General features: G+C 42.7%; 2 protein-coding genes across 4 annotated transcripts in view; one reads left to right on the top strand and one right to left on the bottom strand.

Moving 5' to 3' along the window:
* The first annotated feature begins 222 nt into the window (after window positions 1-222).
* LOC140135769 (kelch-like protein 26) overlaps window positions 223-16,513 on the top strand; it is a 49,286-nt gene continuing 32,995 nt past the window's right edge. The window contains exon 1 of one of the 3 annotated variants that reach the window (XM_072157386.1): window positions 223-260. The gene's annotated coding sequence lies outside the window, so the exon portion shown is untranslated. Of the gene's footprint in view, window positions 261-9,110; window positions 9,186-9,217; window positions 9,338-16,513 lie in introns of those variants that run through there. The other 2 variants (XM_072157388.1, XM_072157387.1) reach the window with 2 other exon arrangements.
* Window positions 394-6,056, bottom strand: LOC140172508 (uncharacterized). Its single transcript, XM_072195652.1, has 2 exons — window positions 4,615-6,056; window positions 394-457 (listed from the first exon to the last, which is right to left on the bottom strand). Exons 1-2 carry the CDS (start codon window positions 6,054-6,056, stop codon window positions 394-396), a joined length of 1,506 nt encoding a protein of 501 aa, XP_072051753.1.

The raw sequence follows: 16,513 nt of genomic DNA, 5'->3' as shown, positions 1-16,513 counted from the left end.
TCGTGGCGGTATTTTGGTGTTTTAGCTAGTCACCTAGATGTTTGTTGGTGGAGGTTTTGTGTGCTGTGTCGTCGCTTCTGTGGATTTTATGTAATTGTTTCGACCCCCCCCCTATTACCCTGTGATTCAGGGGTGCGCCTACATAAAGGCGGGAACTACGATCTACTACTACTACTGGTGGTAAACTCGTGGCCCGGGACTCATGGCAGATCACAAATCACAAATCACAAATCACGTAAGAAAATCAAAACACAAACGAGGTAATTGTAGTAATTAACAGTCATTAAGTTAGACAGATCATATGCGACATATTAAAATCGGATAAACATGATAAATGTGACGTGTCATGTCAAAAGGAGACACTTTTGGGCAGGATCTTCTTCTTTTTGGATACTATGCAACATCCCTCGTACTCTTCTTCTTCTTCTTCTTCCTTAGTAGTACCAACTTCAGAATCCTGAATAATATCGTACTCGTAGGAACAAGACGCAATAGGAATAGTGGTGTGCGCTGTTTGGATTTTTTTAGTCCCTAATGTCATGAATGTTTCGATCCTGTACTCGGACGAAGGGCAATGTGATCTTAAAGTGTTCAGGATCTGGGATGTTGGTAATGTTCGATGGAATGCTATTCCAGTCCCTTACAGTTTTGGGGACAAAAGAGTACTTATAACTGTCGATTCTGGTTTGGTGTTCAATATATGCTCCTTGTGCTGATCTGCGAGTGAGCCTCTGGGTCGGCCGTAAGTAGTTTTGCACTGGTAATGCTATTAGTGCCCTAGATACAGACTTTAAGGTACATATTTCGAGGTGCATAACAGACACAAAATTTGTGTCATAACAAACACCAAATTGGTGTCGATGACCTGACATGCATGCATTCTTTTGTGATGGTCTTTCAATTTGTGCCGAGTGTCCTTGGGAGACTTGACTATGCTTCAGTGGTCATGAAAGGATTCAATAGATAACCTCTGCCCCACTAATCCCCAGCTATTGTCTGAAATTGCACCTCGGAAGATATATTATAACAACTCAGTCCCTCAAATGATAGTCATATAACGACCAAAAGATAAATGACTGACTATCATTGAGGACTGAGTTCCGCAGTCTATTAGTGCCCCCCTATGCCATGGCCTTGTGTAGAATACAGTCTTGATATTTTACGTCTTGTTGATAACATGTCCAATTCGGATTTACGCATGAGTTCAGTAACACTCTCCTTCCAATCGTAGTTGTTGTGTATAAAACGGGCTGATCTACGTTGGATTTTCCCCACCTTCTGTATGAGTTCTTTTGAATATGGATCCCATATTGTAGGTAACCCAGGCAAACCTTAGTTAACACATTTGCTAGTCAGCCAAATTCGCCGACAATGTCAATGCATTTTTACATAGAAATTTAAAACAAGTGCCCGAAGAAAGAAACCTACATAAATATGTTTTCTATACTTCACTTGACCCAAATATGTGATTTTTATGGTGATAAGTCACCGCACATGGAATTTTAGAGGATTTGGATAGCAGTTCCATTAAAAAAAGCTGCTATCATAATGAGACTTAAGATCTAGAAACACCCCCGAAATGCCGTTTTGGGGAATTTTGCTAGCTGAAACTTTTTGATGAAAGTCAATCTTTGACAAGATGTAACTTTGCTATGGAAAGTGCTATGAAAAAAGGTTTTCAGTTTTGGCTTTGTTTACTCAAGGGCTTTAATTTGATATATGAAATGATGCAGTTTGATGGCAAATTTGAATTCACCTAGCATACCTACATAAGTACATATTGCCGAGCAATATTCTAGTGTTGGTCTGATTAAAGCTGTATATGCAGCTTTCTTAGTATCTCTCGTGCATGCCCCTATATGTAGGTTTCTACGCACAAACCAAGTGTTCTACTAGCGGAGGATGTTATCTTATTTATGTGTGAGTTCCATTTCAGGTCTTGCTGAATCTCTACCCCCAGGTAATTGTGTTGAGTGGTTTCTTGAAGAATGGTAGACCCAAGTTTGTATTTGGTAATTATCGGAGCTCTAGATGCTGGTATTCTTAAAACAAAGCACTTGTCTGGATTGAAGCTCATTTGCCAACGGCTCTCCCATGATGATAGTGTCTCCAGATCATTTTGGAGACTATGGGCATCTTGCGACGACTTGATATTTTTGTAAATCACACAATCGTCCGCAAAGAGGCGACTGGTAGAGTGTAGATTATCCGCAGATCATTGATGTAAATAAGGAACAAGAGTGGGCCCAGGACCGTTCCTTGCGGGACCCCAGACTCCACTCTTGCCCAGCCGGAAAAATCTCCTCCCACAGCGACACGTTGGTTGCGATTTTTAAAAATGCAGACAACCAATCCATTACTTTTCCATTAACACCATATTGAGAGCATTTGAGTAGTAAACGATTGTGCGGTACCATATCAAACGCTTTGGAAAAATCCATGATTATGGCATCAGTTTGAGTTTTGTTGTTAAGAGAATATGAAAAATCATGGATGGTCTGAATCAACTGTGTCTCACAGGAGTGGCCCTTTCTGAAACCGTGTTGCGATGTTGTAAGAATGCTATGCTTATCTAAGAAACTCATGATATGCGAATGAACGATGTGTTCTAATACCTTACATGGAACTGAGGTGAGAGAAACAGGCCTATAATTGCTTGCCTTGGTTCTCTCCCCTTTCTTGTGATTTGGTGAGATGTTTGCATTTTTCCAGTCATTGGGCAAGACCCGTGAATCAAGGGATGCTTGATAAATAAAGGCAAGGATGGGCGAAATTTCAGGAGCAAACTCCTTCAAAACACGCGGTGAAATCCCATCAGGTCCTGTGGCCTTATTGGGATTTAAATTTGCAAGTAATTTTGTAATGCCATTCACTGAGACCACAATATTGGAAATAGAGGAAGTGTTTTTGGATTCAAACTCAGGCATCGTGGTCATGTTTTCCTTTGTGAAACCGGATTTGAATTGAGCGTTCAAAAGCTCAGCCTTTTTGGTATTATCAGTCTCCATGACACCCTGGTTTTTGAGGGTGTGAATACCAGTAGTATCATTGCGCAAGTTCTTAAAACGAAGGACCAAAATTGTTTTTTTGATTCCATGCAAAAATCTCTGATATATGTCTGTTGACATATTTCTTTTTGTACAAATCCAATAAAAATGAAGATGTTAAACTCACATTTTAGTGACGTTTCACCACTACACTAGTGGTTTCATCAGACTGGAAAAGACACTCTAAACAAGGACGAGGGGGCCTACTCACTCAACAACATCTTTGACCAACTCATCACGCCCTCTATAGCGGTTCCTGTTGCCTATAAAAGGAAGCAGTCAGATGTGATGAGTTGCCAGTCTGATGAAACCACTAGTGTAGTGGTGAAACGTCACTAAAATGTGAGTTTAACATCTTCATTTTTATTGGATTTGTACAAAAAGAAATATGTCAACAGTGAAATCTAACAATCCAAATGAACTTGTTCAAAGATCTCTGATATATCTTCTATGGGAGGTTCTTGTCACCCGGTGTGTGTCCTTACGTTTTTATGCCTCCACCGGAGGTATTATGTTTCCTGGTTGTCCGTCTGTCTGTCTGTCTGTCTGTCTCTCTGTCCGTCCGAGCTTGCGAGTCCAATTTCTCAGAACTGGTAAGACGTATAGTGATGCAAGTTGGTGGAGGGATGGCCATTGGGGGTCTTCAAATTATAGGAGGTTTTCGTCGCAAAATATGGTAATTAAGTACCTAATTTGCATAATTTATGCGTAATATGCGTAATAAGCAAAATACCTTGTGAACAGATTATCTGGAGATCCGTATGGGGTACAGTGACGTAACTTGGTGGGAAGTAGCGTGGCCAGATGTTCTCGACCTGATTAGATTTTCAGCGCAAAATATGCTAATTAAGTACCTAATTTGCATAATTTATGCGTATTTGATGCGTATCAAGCAAAAAAACCTTGTGAACAGATTATCTGGAGACCCGTATGGGTTACAGTGACGTAACTTGGTGGGGAGTAGCGGGGCCAGAGGTTCTTGACCTGATTAGATTTTCAGCACAAAATATGGTAATTAAGTACCTAATTTGCATAATTTATGCGTAACAAGCAAATTACCATTTTCTCGGAGACTAGGGGTCGCACGTTCCACAAACTTGGTGGGTGGGTGCATCTTGACCCTAGACAGAACAAGTTTGTATTGGTCAGTGGGTCAAGGTCATCCAGGGGTCATCTGAGGTCAAATTACTAAAAATTGTCATATGGGCATGAAACTGGGTGAGTACAGTCAACATTTAGAGCCAAAATTTTGGAAGGTCATTTTGGCGTCATCCGGGGTCATCTGAGGTCAAGTTACTAAAAACTGTCGTATGGGCATGAAACTTGGTGGGTACAGTCAACATTTAGAGTCAAATTTTTGGAAGGTCATTCCAGGGTCATCCAAGGTCACCCAGGGGTCATCTAAGGTCAAGTTACTAAACTGTTGTATGGGCATGAAACTTGGTGGGTACAGTCCACATTTAGGGATGGCCAGCTCCTAGTGAAATTGCACCGGTTAAAATGATACGCCTCAAGGTGGAGGCATTGCGGCCGACGCTTTGCGTCGAGAACCGCGCAAGTCGAGAACCGCTCTAGTTCTTTAAATAAGTCCCAATCCTCTTGATTATTACTCTTTCTGGCTTTATTATAAGCTCTTTGCTTTTGTTTCTGAGATCTTTTCACCATACTATTGATCCAAGGTACTTTATTCCGGCTGGTTACCTCTTTGGATGGAATGAACTTGTCCATGGTGGACGACAGATTTTCTTTGAACTGTGACCAGAGAATTTCTACTGACTCTTTGTGTGTGTTCTTTTTCACAAATTCATCACCAAATTCTCTGAGCTCACATTTCATTCCTTCTAAGTTGGCTTTATGAAACAGGTATATTTTTTTAGGTTTTTGCTTACATCTTTTAGGGCTAAGGTTCATGGTGATAATGGGGATTCCGTCATGATCACTAATACCAGGGAAAACACATGACTTCTCAACAAGAGTTTCATTATTGACAAAGAAGAGATCCAAGATGTTTTGATTACGGGTAGGCTTGTTCACAACTTGTTCCAGGTTAAAATTATTAGCAATGTCAATTAATTGCTGACATACACTCCTGGGGTTTGGACCAGGTCTGATCGATTGATCGGTCCAATTGATATCACCGAGATTAAAATCTCCTCCCAACCAGAGTATCCCTTCATTAGGATTTTCTATCTTTGCCAATGAATCATGTAACTCTTGCAGGTACTGGGACTCCTTCTTATCTGGTGGCCTATAGAAGGAGCATATGGTTAATGTTTTGCAACCTACCAATTGCACTTGAGCCCATAAGATTTCACAATTTGCATCAAGGTCCGGTTTATGGGTAAATACAAGGTCGTTTTTCAGTGCAATTAAAACTCCACCGTGTGAGTCCTTACGGTCTTTTCTGATCACTGTGTAGTTACCTGGAAATAGTTCTTTACTACCCACATCTGGGTTTAACCAAGTTTCAGACCCTAAGACAATATCGGGTTCATGGATATCTAAACATGCTGCCAGCCCGGCAACTTTGTTTTTCACACTCTGAAAGTTTACCACCATGACCTTCAATTGCCTTTTGGGTTGGGGCTTTTTACACTTACGGATGGTGGGTTTCTGTTTCTTCGGCAGAGAGCACTTGGGAGATGATGAGGCTACAGGTGGACTAAGAGGCCCAACATCATCTTCAGAAACATTACTCAAACTTGAGAAACTATTTGATGTTTCAAGAGTCCATTGTGAGAAAAGTGAGGTGGAAAAATTGGGGAGGCCACAATTACAACAGGTCCAGGAGATGCTGCAATTTCCTAACACTTCGTAATTGAGTGTGTTCATTCCCATACAACTTGAGTGGTACCAACCCTCGCATTCATCACATTGAATAGCCCTTTGTTCCCAGGTACATGGTAAATTACAAACAACACATGGAAACTTTGAGCAGGAGTCATCAAAGGGCCCTGGGTTTAACTCACAATCTCCTGCTTGCATAAGCAAGAGAATGGCCAAATACATAATGCCTGATCTGCTCAAATTTTCGACAAGAGGTTTACTACGTCTAGTTATGAACAATTGTGTAGGTAGGTGATTAAATTTAAACACTGTGTGCATGTTCGGTTTCAGACTGTCAACTCCTTGAATCCAGTTTAACAGTAAAATACTCCAGTGTGTATGCTTAAGATTCAGATCATTTAACCATATTGATTTACAACTGTATGCCTGCTCAAGCAGGAGAAAGCTCATGTATGTATAATTTACATTACTACTATCTACACAAGGCTCGTGTGAGATAAACACATCCACTGATGTTGCTAAATTCACACGCAGATTGAGGCTCAATGATAAATAAAATTATCGCAATACTCACAAAGATCCTTGGTAACATGGTGAATGAATAACAGGGCACGTGCCATAGGGGAAGACACTGGGAAATACCAGCGCTAATCCTACTCACAGCACGACCCGTGGAGGCAACTTAGCACGCCATATTGGAATCCATTACCATTGCGCAATTACACTGACTGCAGCGATGACGTGTGAATCAAGATGGCCGACTCACGCTGGACCAGGATGATTTATGAAGTCCAAATTTCACCGTCTAAAGCAATATATCGCAAAACTAATGTTCCCAGTATGATCCAGGATGTTAAAAGCTTCAGAATGTCAGTTTTTGGATGGATATGTGACAAAAAGCCTGACTTTGAGCGGTACAATTTCGGAGCGATGTTGAGGTCCGACCGTACCCCTTCAAGGGCGCACACCACACATCTTCTAAAAGCCAAGCCTAAAAGCTAAAAGCCAAGCCTAAAAGTACACGATCATGTCAGAAATTAATATTTTGTTCTGGGTCTAATTATTCGGACTAGCCTAAATTATTCTCCTAAAGTCTTATTCAGATTTCATTTGACAGCTTAACCATCACGTATACGCGTGCGACGTCAAGCGTGTGCATTTGGACCAGGGCTATGCTACTCAGCTCATTTGCATAGCAAAATGACCCGTCTCCTCTGCAGCCAATTTGGTTTTGCTCCATCGAAATCAAGCTGGTCACGGAGGAGACTACCCTACTTTGTGTTTGTTCATTTGTGTATGGAGAGCCCTTCTTGGAGTCCGTTTGGACTTAGGCTACGCTCTCAGCTAGAGTCCGACGCTGCATTGTACTAGAAACACCTTCTCTGTGAACTCGCTAGAGCAAGGAAAATAAAAACTGGTTTCATTACTATCCTGTTTTTGCAGGTCTGCGACCATGGTGTTACCACAACTGTCTTTGCGTCATAAACATTAACATGTGCTGGAGTCATACATGTGTATAGGCCTACACTATCATACTTGTGTGCCCCCCCGTGTGAAATTTGGGAGATTTGGTCACCGTCCTAAGCGTCCTTACCCACACGAGTCGCCCAGGAGTAGGCCCTACCCGGCATTATTAATCATTAATTAGTTATTAAGTTATTAGTGGTTAGCCCCTAAATACAGTTGCGTATCGTGTTGTCAATTATTCTTGATTATTAACAGAATGTATACACTTCGTTACTTGTGTCCATGGATATGACCCCATGTATTAAGTAGTCTTCATAGAATTCACACAGTCTACGGATACAAAGAGGATAATAATGTTGAGGGCGCCCACAAAATCTTACACCGTCTTACACAATGTTCCAAGGCAAAGTTCAGTTTAATATTTACTAATCGTACAAATACAGACGTTTTATCATGTTATGATGTCGTCTGGATGGGTGGACAGTTGTCACACTGTGGAAAAACAACAACCGGGAATCCGCATTCATTTACAAATAGCATTAAATTAGTATCACCTAGTGGCCTCCGTGCAGTGGAAAACCTTAATTGTTTCATCAAAAAGAAATGAAAATGAAAAAAAAACCGGATCCACCTGTGCGCCTATAAAATGGGCACAGAAATTTGTCTCAAATATGAATGAATTTTAAGAAACATACGGGATATGATGAACCAATGACCTGACGCCATGATAGTAGGATCTATTAGTCGTTTTATATACAATGTATATACCGTGTTGTCATAATACCAATATTTGTCATAATATATAACAAGTAATATTTAGTATTGTAAATATGCAGTTCATATGCACAAACGAACACTGATCTTTGTGATATTCAGGTTGTTGTACATCTCATATAACATGTCATGTAGGAGGTCATATGTGTTGACCTTCTCCTATTGTATTTGTTCATCTGTGTATGGAGAGGATTAGCGCCATTAAACGCCATTAAAACTCCATCAGTATTAGGGTGTAGTTCAGTGAACTCACCAGATTGCTATTCCAAGTACTTTGATAATACAGATAATATGTAATGGGTCGAGGCGATTGCATTGAAAACCTAATAAATTATTCATAACAGTTACGTAATCGATCGATAGTGCGGACACTTTTCATTTGCAAACCACCAAAATTTGTGATCTTTTAGCGTTGGAAAAGAAACCACGTGAATAGAGTGCCCTCTCAAGAATAGGTTCTCTGTGATTTGGACCTTGTGCAAATAATTCGCGCTGGACGGCTAGCAGTACGCTTAATTTGTAGGTATCCCAGGCAAACCGTAGTTAACACATTTGCTAGTCAGCGAAATTCGAATTTTTTTCGAGAATAGGTCGGTGAAGGAAACCTACATAAATATGTTTTCTATACTTCACTTGACCCAAATATATGATTTTTTGTGGTGATAATCAAGTCGCACATGGAATTTTAGAGGGATTTTGATAGCAGTTCCATTAAAAAAACTGCTATCGCCATGAGACTAAGATCTAGAAACACCCCTAAATGCCATTTTGGGGAATTTTGCTAGCAGAATCTTTTTGATGAAAGTCAATCTTTGACAAGATATAACTTTGTTACGGAAAGTGCTATGACAAAAATGTTTTCAGTTTTGGCTTTCTTTACTCAAGGGCTTTAATTTGATATGTGAAATGATGCAGTTTGATGGCAAATTTGAATTCACCTAGCATACCTATAATTTGTATCTGAATAAGACTTTAGAAGAAACTGGGCTAGCTCGAGATACGTAAAATACAGGTTTACATTTACTATCTTACATTATCTTGCTGTATTTCAGCTAGAGCGCCAGACGACAAGCTTCCGGGTTTTTTGGAGAACAATACTGTTACGTACATGTAAGTAAGATGAAGAAGAAACCCCCTCGGAGCCCGCCCTACTCATTATTTCATTGTACTTATTGCAATTTGCCTCCACACATTACGTAATCAACACAAAGCTTTTGTGAGGATTAGTGAGTGGATAAGAAATTGACAGCGGAGGATACGAAGTAGCGCCAGTTGATTCATAGTTGTGTGCCCTTAAGGTGCACTGAGCCTGGATGGGCTCTCTCTCTCTGTCTCTGCACTCGTGGAAGCTACATGTGCCTGGTTGTGATTATCACATTAGATTAATCCCTAATCCTTTTATTGGCGTGGTGACAGCTTGGATTGAAACCAGTCATCTCTGAAGTCTCTCAGCTGACCTTCCTGACGAAATTGGTGGTCATCTTGAACCCTAAATGTGTGATCTTTCACAAGACTGTGAGCGACCAGTAAGCTTAAAACAGTAAGCTTAAGCCTGCAAGGCTGCATATTAGCTTTTATTCTGGTTCACATACACGAGTGTAAAAACAATCAGCAATGGCCACAACACATCGTGCACCGAAGCAATGGCCTCTAACAAAGAACGAAACAATAAACTCATTTGAAAGCTGGAAACATAACCTCCAGTATACACTGTCATTAGACCCAAGCTTTTCTCCCTACTTGGTTGAAGGAGCGGTATGGGGCAAAAAGTCAAAAACTTCCCCTCTGCGAGGTCTCACTAACGACGGTGAGGACATACAGGAAGCCCAAAGGAAAACAGCAGTCCAGAAAAATGCTGCATTGGAGCTTATGCTTGGACAAATAGCCAACTATTGTCCAATTATCTCACGAAATACAATACTCAAAAACTGCACCAGCCTGAAAAAGATATGGCAAGCCATCCGTCTCCATTTTGGCTTCCAAACAACAGGTGGCCACTTCCTAGAGTTCAACAATATTACCCTTGGCCCTGATGACGGCCAGAGGACTTGTACCAGCGTCTAGTAGCATTCACCGAAGACAACCTCATGCGTGAAGGAGGCGGCATCAGTCACCATGACCAAGTCATCGATGAAGATGAGGAGATTACGCCTACACTCGAAAACTTTGTAGTGTTAACGTGGTTGCGTCTTATAAACCCTGATCTGCCCCGATTAGTAAAGCAGCGATGCGGTACAGAGCTAAGATCCGCACCTTGGCTTCTATCAAAGCCGAAATTTCTCAAGCTCTGGATTCGCTCCTGGATGAGCTGAGCTCAAACGATGCTGCTCGCAGCATGCGCACTAGTAGTCAGCGTGAGACCGATGCCTGAATTGAAAGCTAAGAAATCATTTGGTAAATCCGGTCCTCTGTGTGAGCAAGCTGGTCGACATGACCATGCGCATTTCTTAAGCGAGTGCTCGTACCTCCCTGAAAAGGACAGAAAATACCTGGCCCAGCGCCGTCAGCTTAACATCCTTGATGATTGTGACAGCGACTCAGATTTAGCATGCGCCTTTGTTGATCAACCTGACCTTAGTGCGCAGCCCAATGTTCAGACAGCGCTGCGAATTCATGTTGATCAGTCTCCTTATGTAGATGCATTCCACAAGCACCATGCGGTCCGCATCACCATTGACAGTGGATCCACTGGTAATCTCATTCGCGAAAACACTGTCCAACGATTAGGATGCCCCATTCATCAGAGTTCGCAGTCTGCCCGTCAAGCTGATGGGTCATCCCCTCTTAAGGTAGTTGGGGAAACAACCCTCACCTTTACTCGTGACAGACACTCCTTTGTCTTTAAAGGTCTAGTTGTTAGAGACCTTGACGAAGAAATCCTTGCAGGTATTCCCTTCATGAAATGCAATGATGTCGCAATTCGCCCTGCTAAGAACCAAATCATCTTGACAGATGGTACAATTATCACTTATGGCGCCAACAAGAGCCCCAAATCCCAGCACACTGTTCGTCGTGCCCATATACTTCGTGGACCTTCTCAAAACACTACCATATGGCCAGGCTCATACGTTGAGGTAAATCTCCCTGCATACATCGTTGAATCAGATGCTACTTTTGCCATTGAGCCCCGTGTTGATACCCCGCTCGGTAGGTTCCTACCGCCCAAACAAGCCTGGCCCAAGCCTGATGTAATCACAAGTATTGCAGGCAGGGTTCGCATTCCCAACAATACTGGTGTGCCACTTGTCATCAGAAAGCATGAACATCTTGGCCAGATACACACTGTTTTTTCACCATCACTAACTTCTAAGCCATCACACACTGCTGCAGCAGCATCAGTCAGTGTCCCAAAGCCCAGTTCACCGGTTAACTACTCAGCTGCTGTTGCCCTTGACCCAGATGGTATACTTGGCACTTGTGAGCAATCCAACTTCCGCAGTCTTCTCGATGAGTACGATGAGGTTTTTGACCCTAGTTTCCCAGGTTACAATGGTGCTGTCGGCCCTTTCAAATCTGTGGTTAATATGGGACCGGTCCAACCCCCGCAACGCAAAGGTCGTCTCCCATTGTATGCACAGGATAAACTCCAAGAGTTGCAATCAAAGTTTGATCAGCTTGAAAAAGCAGGCGTCTTTGCTAGACCTGAAGATGTCGGTGTGTGTGTCGAATACCTTAACCCGTCCTTTCTTGTCAAGAAGCCTAATGGAGGCTTTCGTCTGGTTACTGCATTTGCTGATGTCGGTAGATATAGCAAGCCACAACCCTCTCTAATGCCCAATGTGGACTCAACATTGCGTTCAATTGCCAAATGGAAGTATTTGATTGCCACTGACTTGACTAGTGCTTTCTACCAAATCCCTTTATCCCATGAGTCCATGAAATACTGTGGTGTTGCAACTCCCTTTCGTGGCGTGCGTGTGTATACACGGGGTGCCATGGGTATGCCAGGTTCTGAAACAGCCCTTGAGGAACTGATGTGTCGTGTCCTTGGTGACCTCTTAGAGAAAGGTGTTGTAGCAAAACTCGCTGATGACTTGTACTGTGGTGGTAATACTGTGGATGAACTTGTTGAGAATTGGCGTCAAGTTTTGCAAGCTTTGTCTAAGTCTGGGTTACGTCTTTCTGCTTCCAAAACAGTCATTTGCCCCCAAAAGACAGTAATTCTGGGTTGGATTTGGTCAAATGGAACCCTTTGTGCCAGCCCCCATAGCATCGCCACACTTTCCAGCTGCTCGCCTCCAAGCAAAGTTGGTGGCATGCGGTCCTTCATCGGTGCATACAAGGTTCTGGCCCGTGTCATTCAGAATTGTGCCAGTCTGGTAGCCCCATTAGATGATGCTATTGCAGGGCACCAATCAACTGAAGAGCTTACATGGTCTGATAGTCTGCATACTGCTTTTCACAAGGCTCAAGCAGCACTGTCTTCCGCTAGGGCAGTCACACTTCCCCATCCCAATGATCAGCTTTGGATCATTACTGATGGATCCGTGAAGAAACATAGCATTGGGTCGACATTGTATATTTCCGCAATGACAAACTCTTCCTCGCCGGGTTCTTCAGTGCTAAATTGCGTGATCGACAGCCAACATGGTTACCCTCTGCGAAATTGAGGCGCTGTCTATTTCTGCCTCCACCAAGCACTTCAGTCCCTATGTTATTCAGTCCAAACACAAGACATGTATCCTCACTGACAGCAAACCTTGTGTTCAGGCATATGAAAAGCTCTGCGGGGTGAGTTTTCAGCCAGTCCTCGCGTGTCCACATTCCTCTCCACTGTCAGTCGTTTCCAAGCATCTGTTCGTCATCTTGCAGGATCAGCTAACACCCCTCAGACTTTGCTAGTCGTAATGCCCCTGACTGCACTGAGCCCACTTGTCAAATATGCTCCTTTATCAAGCGTGAAGAGGAAGCAACTGTCCTTCGTGTTTCCGCACATGACATTCTGTCCGGGAAAGCTAAGCTCCCCTTTGCCAGCAAAGCAGCCTGGCATGCTATTCAGCAGGAATGCCCGGATCTGCGGCGAACACATGCTCATCTAGTTCAGGGCACTCGCCCTTCAAAGAAAGCTACTTCTGTCAAAGATGTGAAGCGCTATTTGCAGGTTGCATCTATCGCTAGAGATGGCCTACTTGTTGTTCGTCGTGATCAACCATTGTCCCCAACTCGCGATTGTATTGTTGTTCCCAGACAGGTCTTAAATGGTCTTCTCACTGCCCTGCACATCCAACTTGACCATCCCTCCAAACATCAGCTCAGTTTGGTGACCCAGCGTTACTTTTATGCTCTTGATATGGACAAGGCTATTGATCAAGTGACATCAACTTGTCACCAGTGTGCTTCTCTGTCCAATGCTCCTAAGACATTGATCGAGCAGTCCTCAAGTGACCCTCCCGATGCAGTTGGCATTTCTTTTGCAGCTGATATCCTGAAGCGTAGCCGCCAGCTAGTCCTTGTGCTGCGCGAAACCTCAACGTCCTACACAGCTTCTTGCATTGTCGAGAATGAACAACATGGCACGTTGCGTGATGCCCTGATTCAATTGTGCATTGAACTTCGTCCACTTGATGGCCCTCCTGCAGTCATTCGTACTGACCCAGCACCAGGGTTTGTTCGACTCGCCAATGACAAACTTCTCACACGTTACCATCTATCGGTTGAGATCGGTCGTATTAAAAATAATAACAAGAATCCTGTTGCTGAGAAAGCCATTCGTGAGCTTGAAGATGAGTTGCTCAGACAAGATTCTACAGGTGGTCCGGCTACAGCATTATCACTTGCCATTGCTACTGCAGCCCTTAATACTCGCATCAGATCCCGAGGTCTTTCAGCCCGTGAGATGTGGTTTCAGCGAGACCAGTTTACCAATGAGCAGGTTCCTTTCACTGATTGTCAAATGATTCAGGCCCAGCATGCCTTGCGAAAAGCCAACCACCCACACAGTGCTCATTCAAAGGCCCCATTAGCCTCTGCCTCCCCAGCAGCAGAGTTGGAGGTTGGTGATCTTGTCTACCTCTACTCAGATCGCAAGAAATCTCATGCTAGAGATCGCTACTTAGTCACTACTATCGAAGGCCCATGGTGCAACATCCGCAAATTTGTGGGTTCTCAGCTTCGGAATACTTCTTATCGTATCAAGAAATCTGAGTGCTTTAAGGTCCAGTATTATCCTGACCTGGATTCTCGTCCCTTTCCCAAGTCGTCTCCACCCACCGAGGATTCGAGTTTGTTGAAGTGGTCCCTGAATGTACTCCTCCAGAGCCTCCTTTCATACCTGGCGAGTTGTCCACACCTGCTACTTGTGACCCCCTGCCCAGGAATGCTAATCACTCACACCCCAGTTCTGAGTCAGATCCTCGCGATCCCTTGCGCGATAGCGGTCATAGCTCCAGCAATACCTCCGGTTTGGTTGCACAGTCTAATCCATGTACCGGTAACAGCAGTGAGGTTAGTGAAAGTATCCACCAAGCTAGTATGGTTGGCCCTGAGATCATGCCACCATTGCTCACACAAAGGCGCAGCGCCTCACAAACTTCCTGAGCACCTGAAAGACTATGTGTTAAACTAAATGGACAGGTCACTGTGTACTATGACATTAATCCATCATCGGTGTCCTCCTATATGGTCACTTCATTGAACTTTGAACTGATTTACGTATGTCATTTGGAATTCTAAAAGAAAACTCTGGAACTGGCGTTTACTTCTTTGAACTTTGAACCATTTTACATTCATGTTGAATGTCAGTTTGTCATTGCAGACAAAAAGACTCTTGAACTGTTGATGTTATTGACTGTTGGCACATTGCCTATTTTGAGTGTTCTAACCAGCAGTGTCTTCATTCACATAAGCTGTTAGATTGGTTTCTGCAAGTCAGTTGTTAGTAGTAGTTGTTTAGTAGTGTTATCCTCACTTCCTTGTGAGGAAAGTGATCCTTTTTTTTCTTAAAAAAAAATAAAAAGAGAGAAAGAGGTATTACGCCAGTTGATTCATAGTTGTGTGCCCTTAAGGTGCACTGAGCCTGGATGGGCTCTCTCTCTCTGTCTCTGCACTCGTGGAAGCTACATGTGCCTGGTTGTGATTATCACATTAGATTAATCCCTAATCCTTTTATTGGCGTAGGTACATGTATGCCAGGCAAACCTTAATTAACACATTTGCTAGTCAACCAAATTCGCCTAGAACTCAATACATATTTTACATAGAAATTTAAAAGAACAGGCTGGTCAAGGAAACCTACATAAATATGTTTTCTATACTTCACTTGACCCAAATATATGATTTTTTATGGTGATAAGACAATCGCACATGGAATTTTAGAGGGATTTTGATAGCAGTTCCATTAAAAAAGGCTGCTATCATAATGAGACTAAGATCTAGAAACACCCCCGAAATGCCGTTTTCGGGAATTTTGCTAGCTGAATCTTTTTGATGAAAGTCAATCTTTGACAAGATGTAACTTTGCTACAGAAAATGCTATGAAAAGGTTTTCAGTTTTGGCTTTGTTTACTCAAGGGCTTTAATTTGATATATAAAATGATACAGTTTGATGGCAAATTTGAATTCACCTAGCATACCTATACGAAGGACTCGCCGATTGTTAGGTGTCAATCATGAATTGCCGCAACGTTTTAATATTTTACTGCATGGCATTCCGCAAGCACCAAGACAAACTATGCCGTATTTTTCCAAAGATCATCTCGTATGAAGTAAGCTGAATGCAATCTGTACTTTTGTAACATTCCGATCGCTTTTGATCACAGGTCTATTATCGTCGAATTTGCTTGAAAACATGTGGGTTCATGTTGTGTAAACATAATTAGCATAGACACAAATGAAACTAGAGCTACTGTGGCTCATGAGCCACGAATGTCAGGCGGTGATTGATTCTGATTAGTATCGTTTGACCTTAGGGCTTAGACCTCGGGTAAACTCATGCTATACTCTCCAAGTGTCAAGGATCATTTTCTGCAAGTTGCAGCTCGATTGGAGCAACTTTAAAATTGACCTGACCTTTGACCTCGGATGACCTTTGCGGTTTTATACTCCTGAGGTATAAGGGACTGTGCAAGGGCACGAGGTAAGTTAGGCGTATGACTGATGACATCATCACGCAGCAATACTGTGCAACGTTAAATTTGACCCGACCTTTGTCTTCGGTTGACCTTTTCGGTTTCATATTGGGAGCAACGTTAAATTTGACCTGACCTTTGACCTCGGATGACCTTTTCGGTTTTACACTCTTCAAGTGTTAGGGATCATTTGCCGCAAGTTGCAGCCTGACCGGAGCAACTTTAAATTTGACCTGACCTTTGAACTTGGATGACCTTTCCAGTTTCATACTTCTCAAGTATCAGGGATTATTTTCCCGAGTTGCAGCCCAATCAGAGCAACTTTAAATTTGACCTGACCTTTGACCTCGGATGACCTTTGTGGTTTAATAC

The sequence above is a fragment of the Amphiura filiformis genome, chromosome 16 (genome assembly GCF_039555335.1).
Source record: "Amphiura filiformis chromosome 16, Afil_fr2py, whole genome shotgun sequence".
Taxonomy (NCBI): domain Eukaryota; kingdom Metazoa; phylum Echinodermata; class Ophiuroidea; order Amphilepidida; family Amphiuridae; genus Amphiura; species Amphiura filiformis.
The sequence above is the reverse complement of the archived record's forward strand: the minus strand, read 5'-3'. Positions and strand labels throughout refer to the sequence as shown.

Coding starts and splice junctions, on each gene's coding strand:
- LOC140172508 (XM_072195652.1), bottom strand. CDS start 6,056: ATGTATTTGGCCATTCTCTTGCTTATGCAAGCAGGAGATTGTGAGTTA. Junction 458..4,614: donor TTATTTAAAGAACTAGAGCG/GTTCTCGACTTG, acceptor GATATTATTCAG/GATTCTGAAGTTGGTACTAC.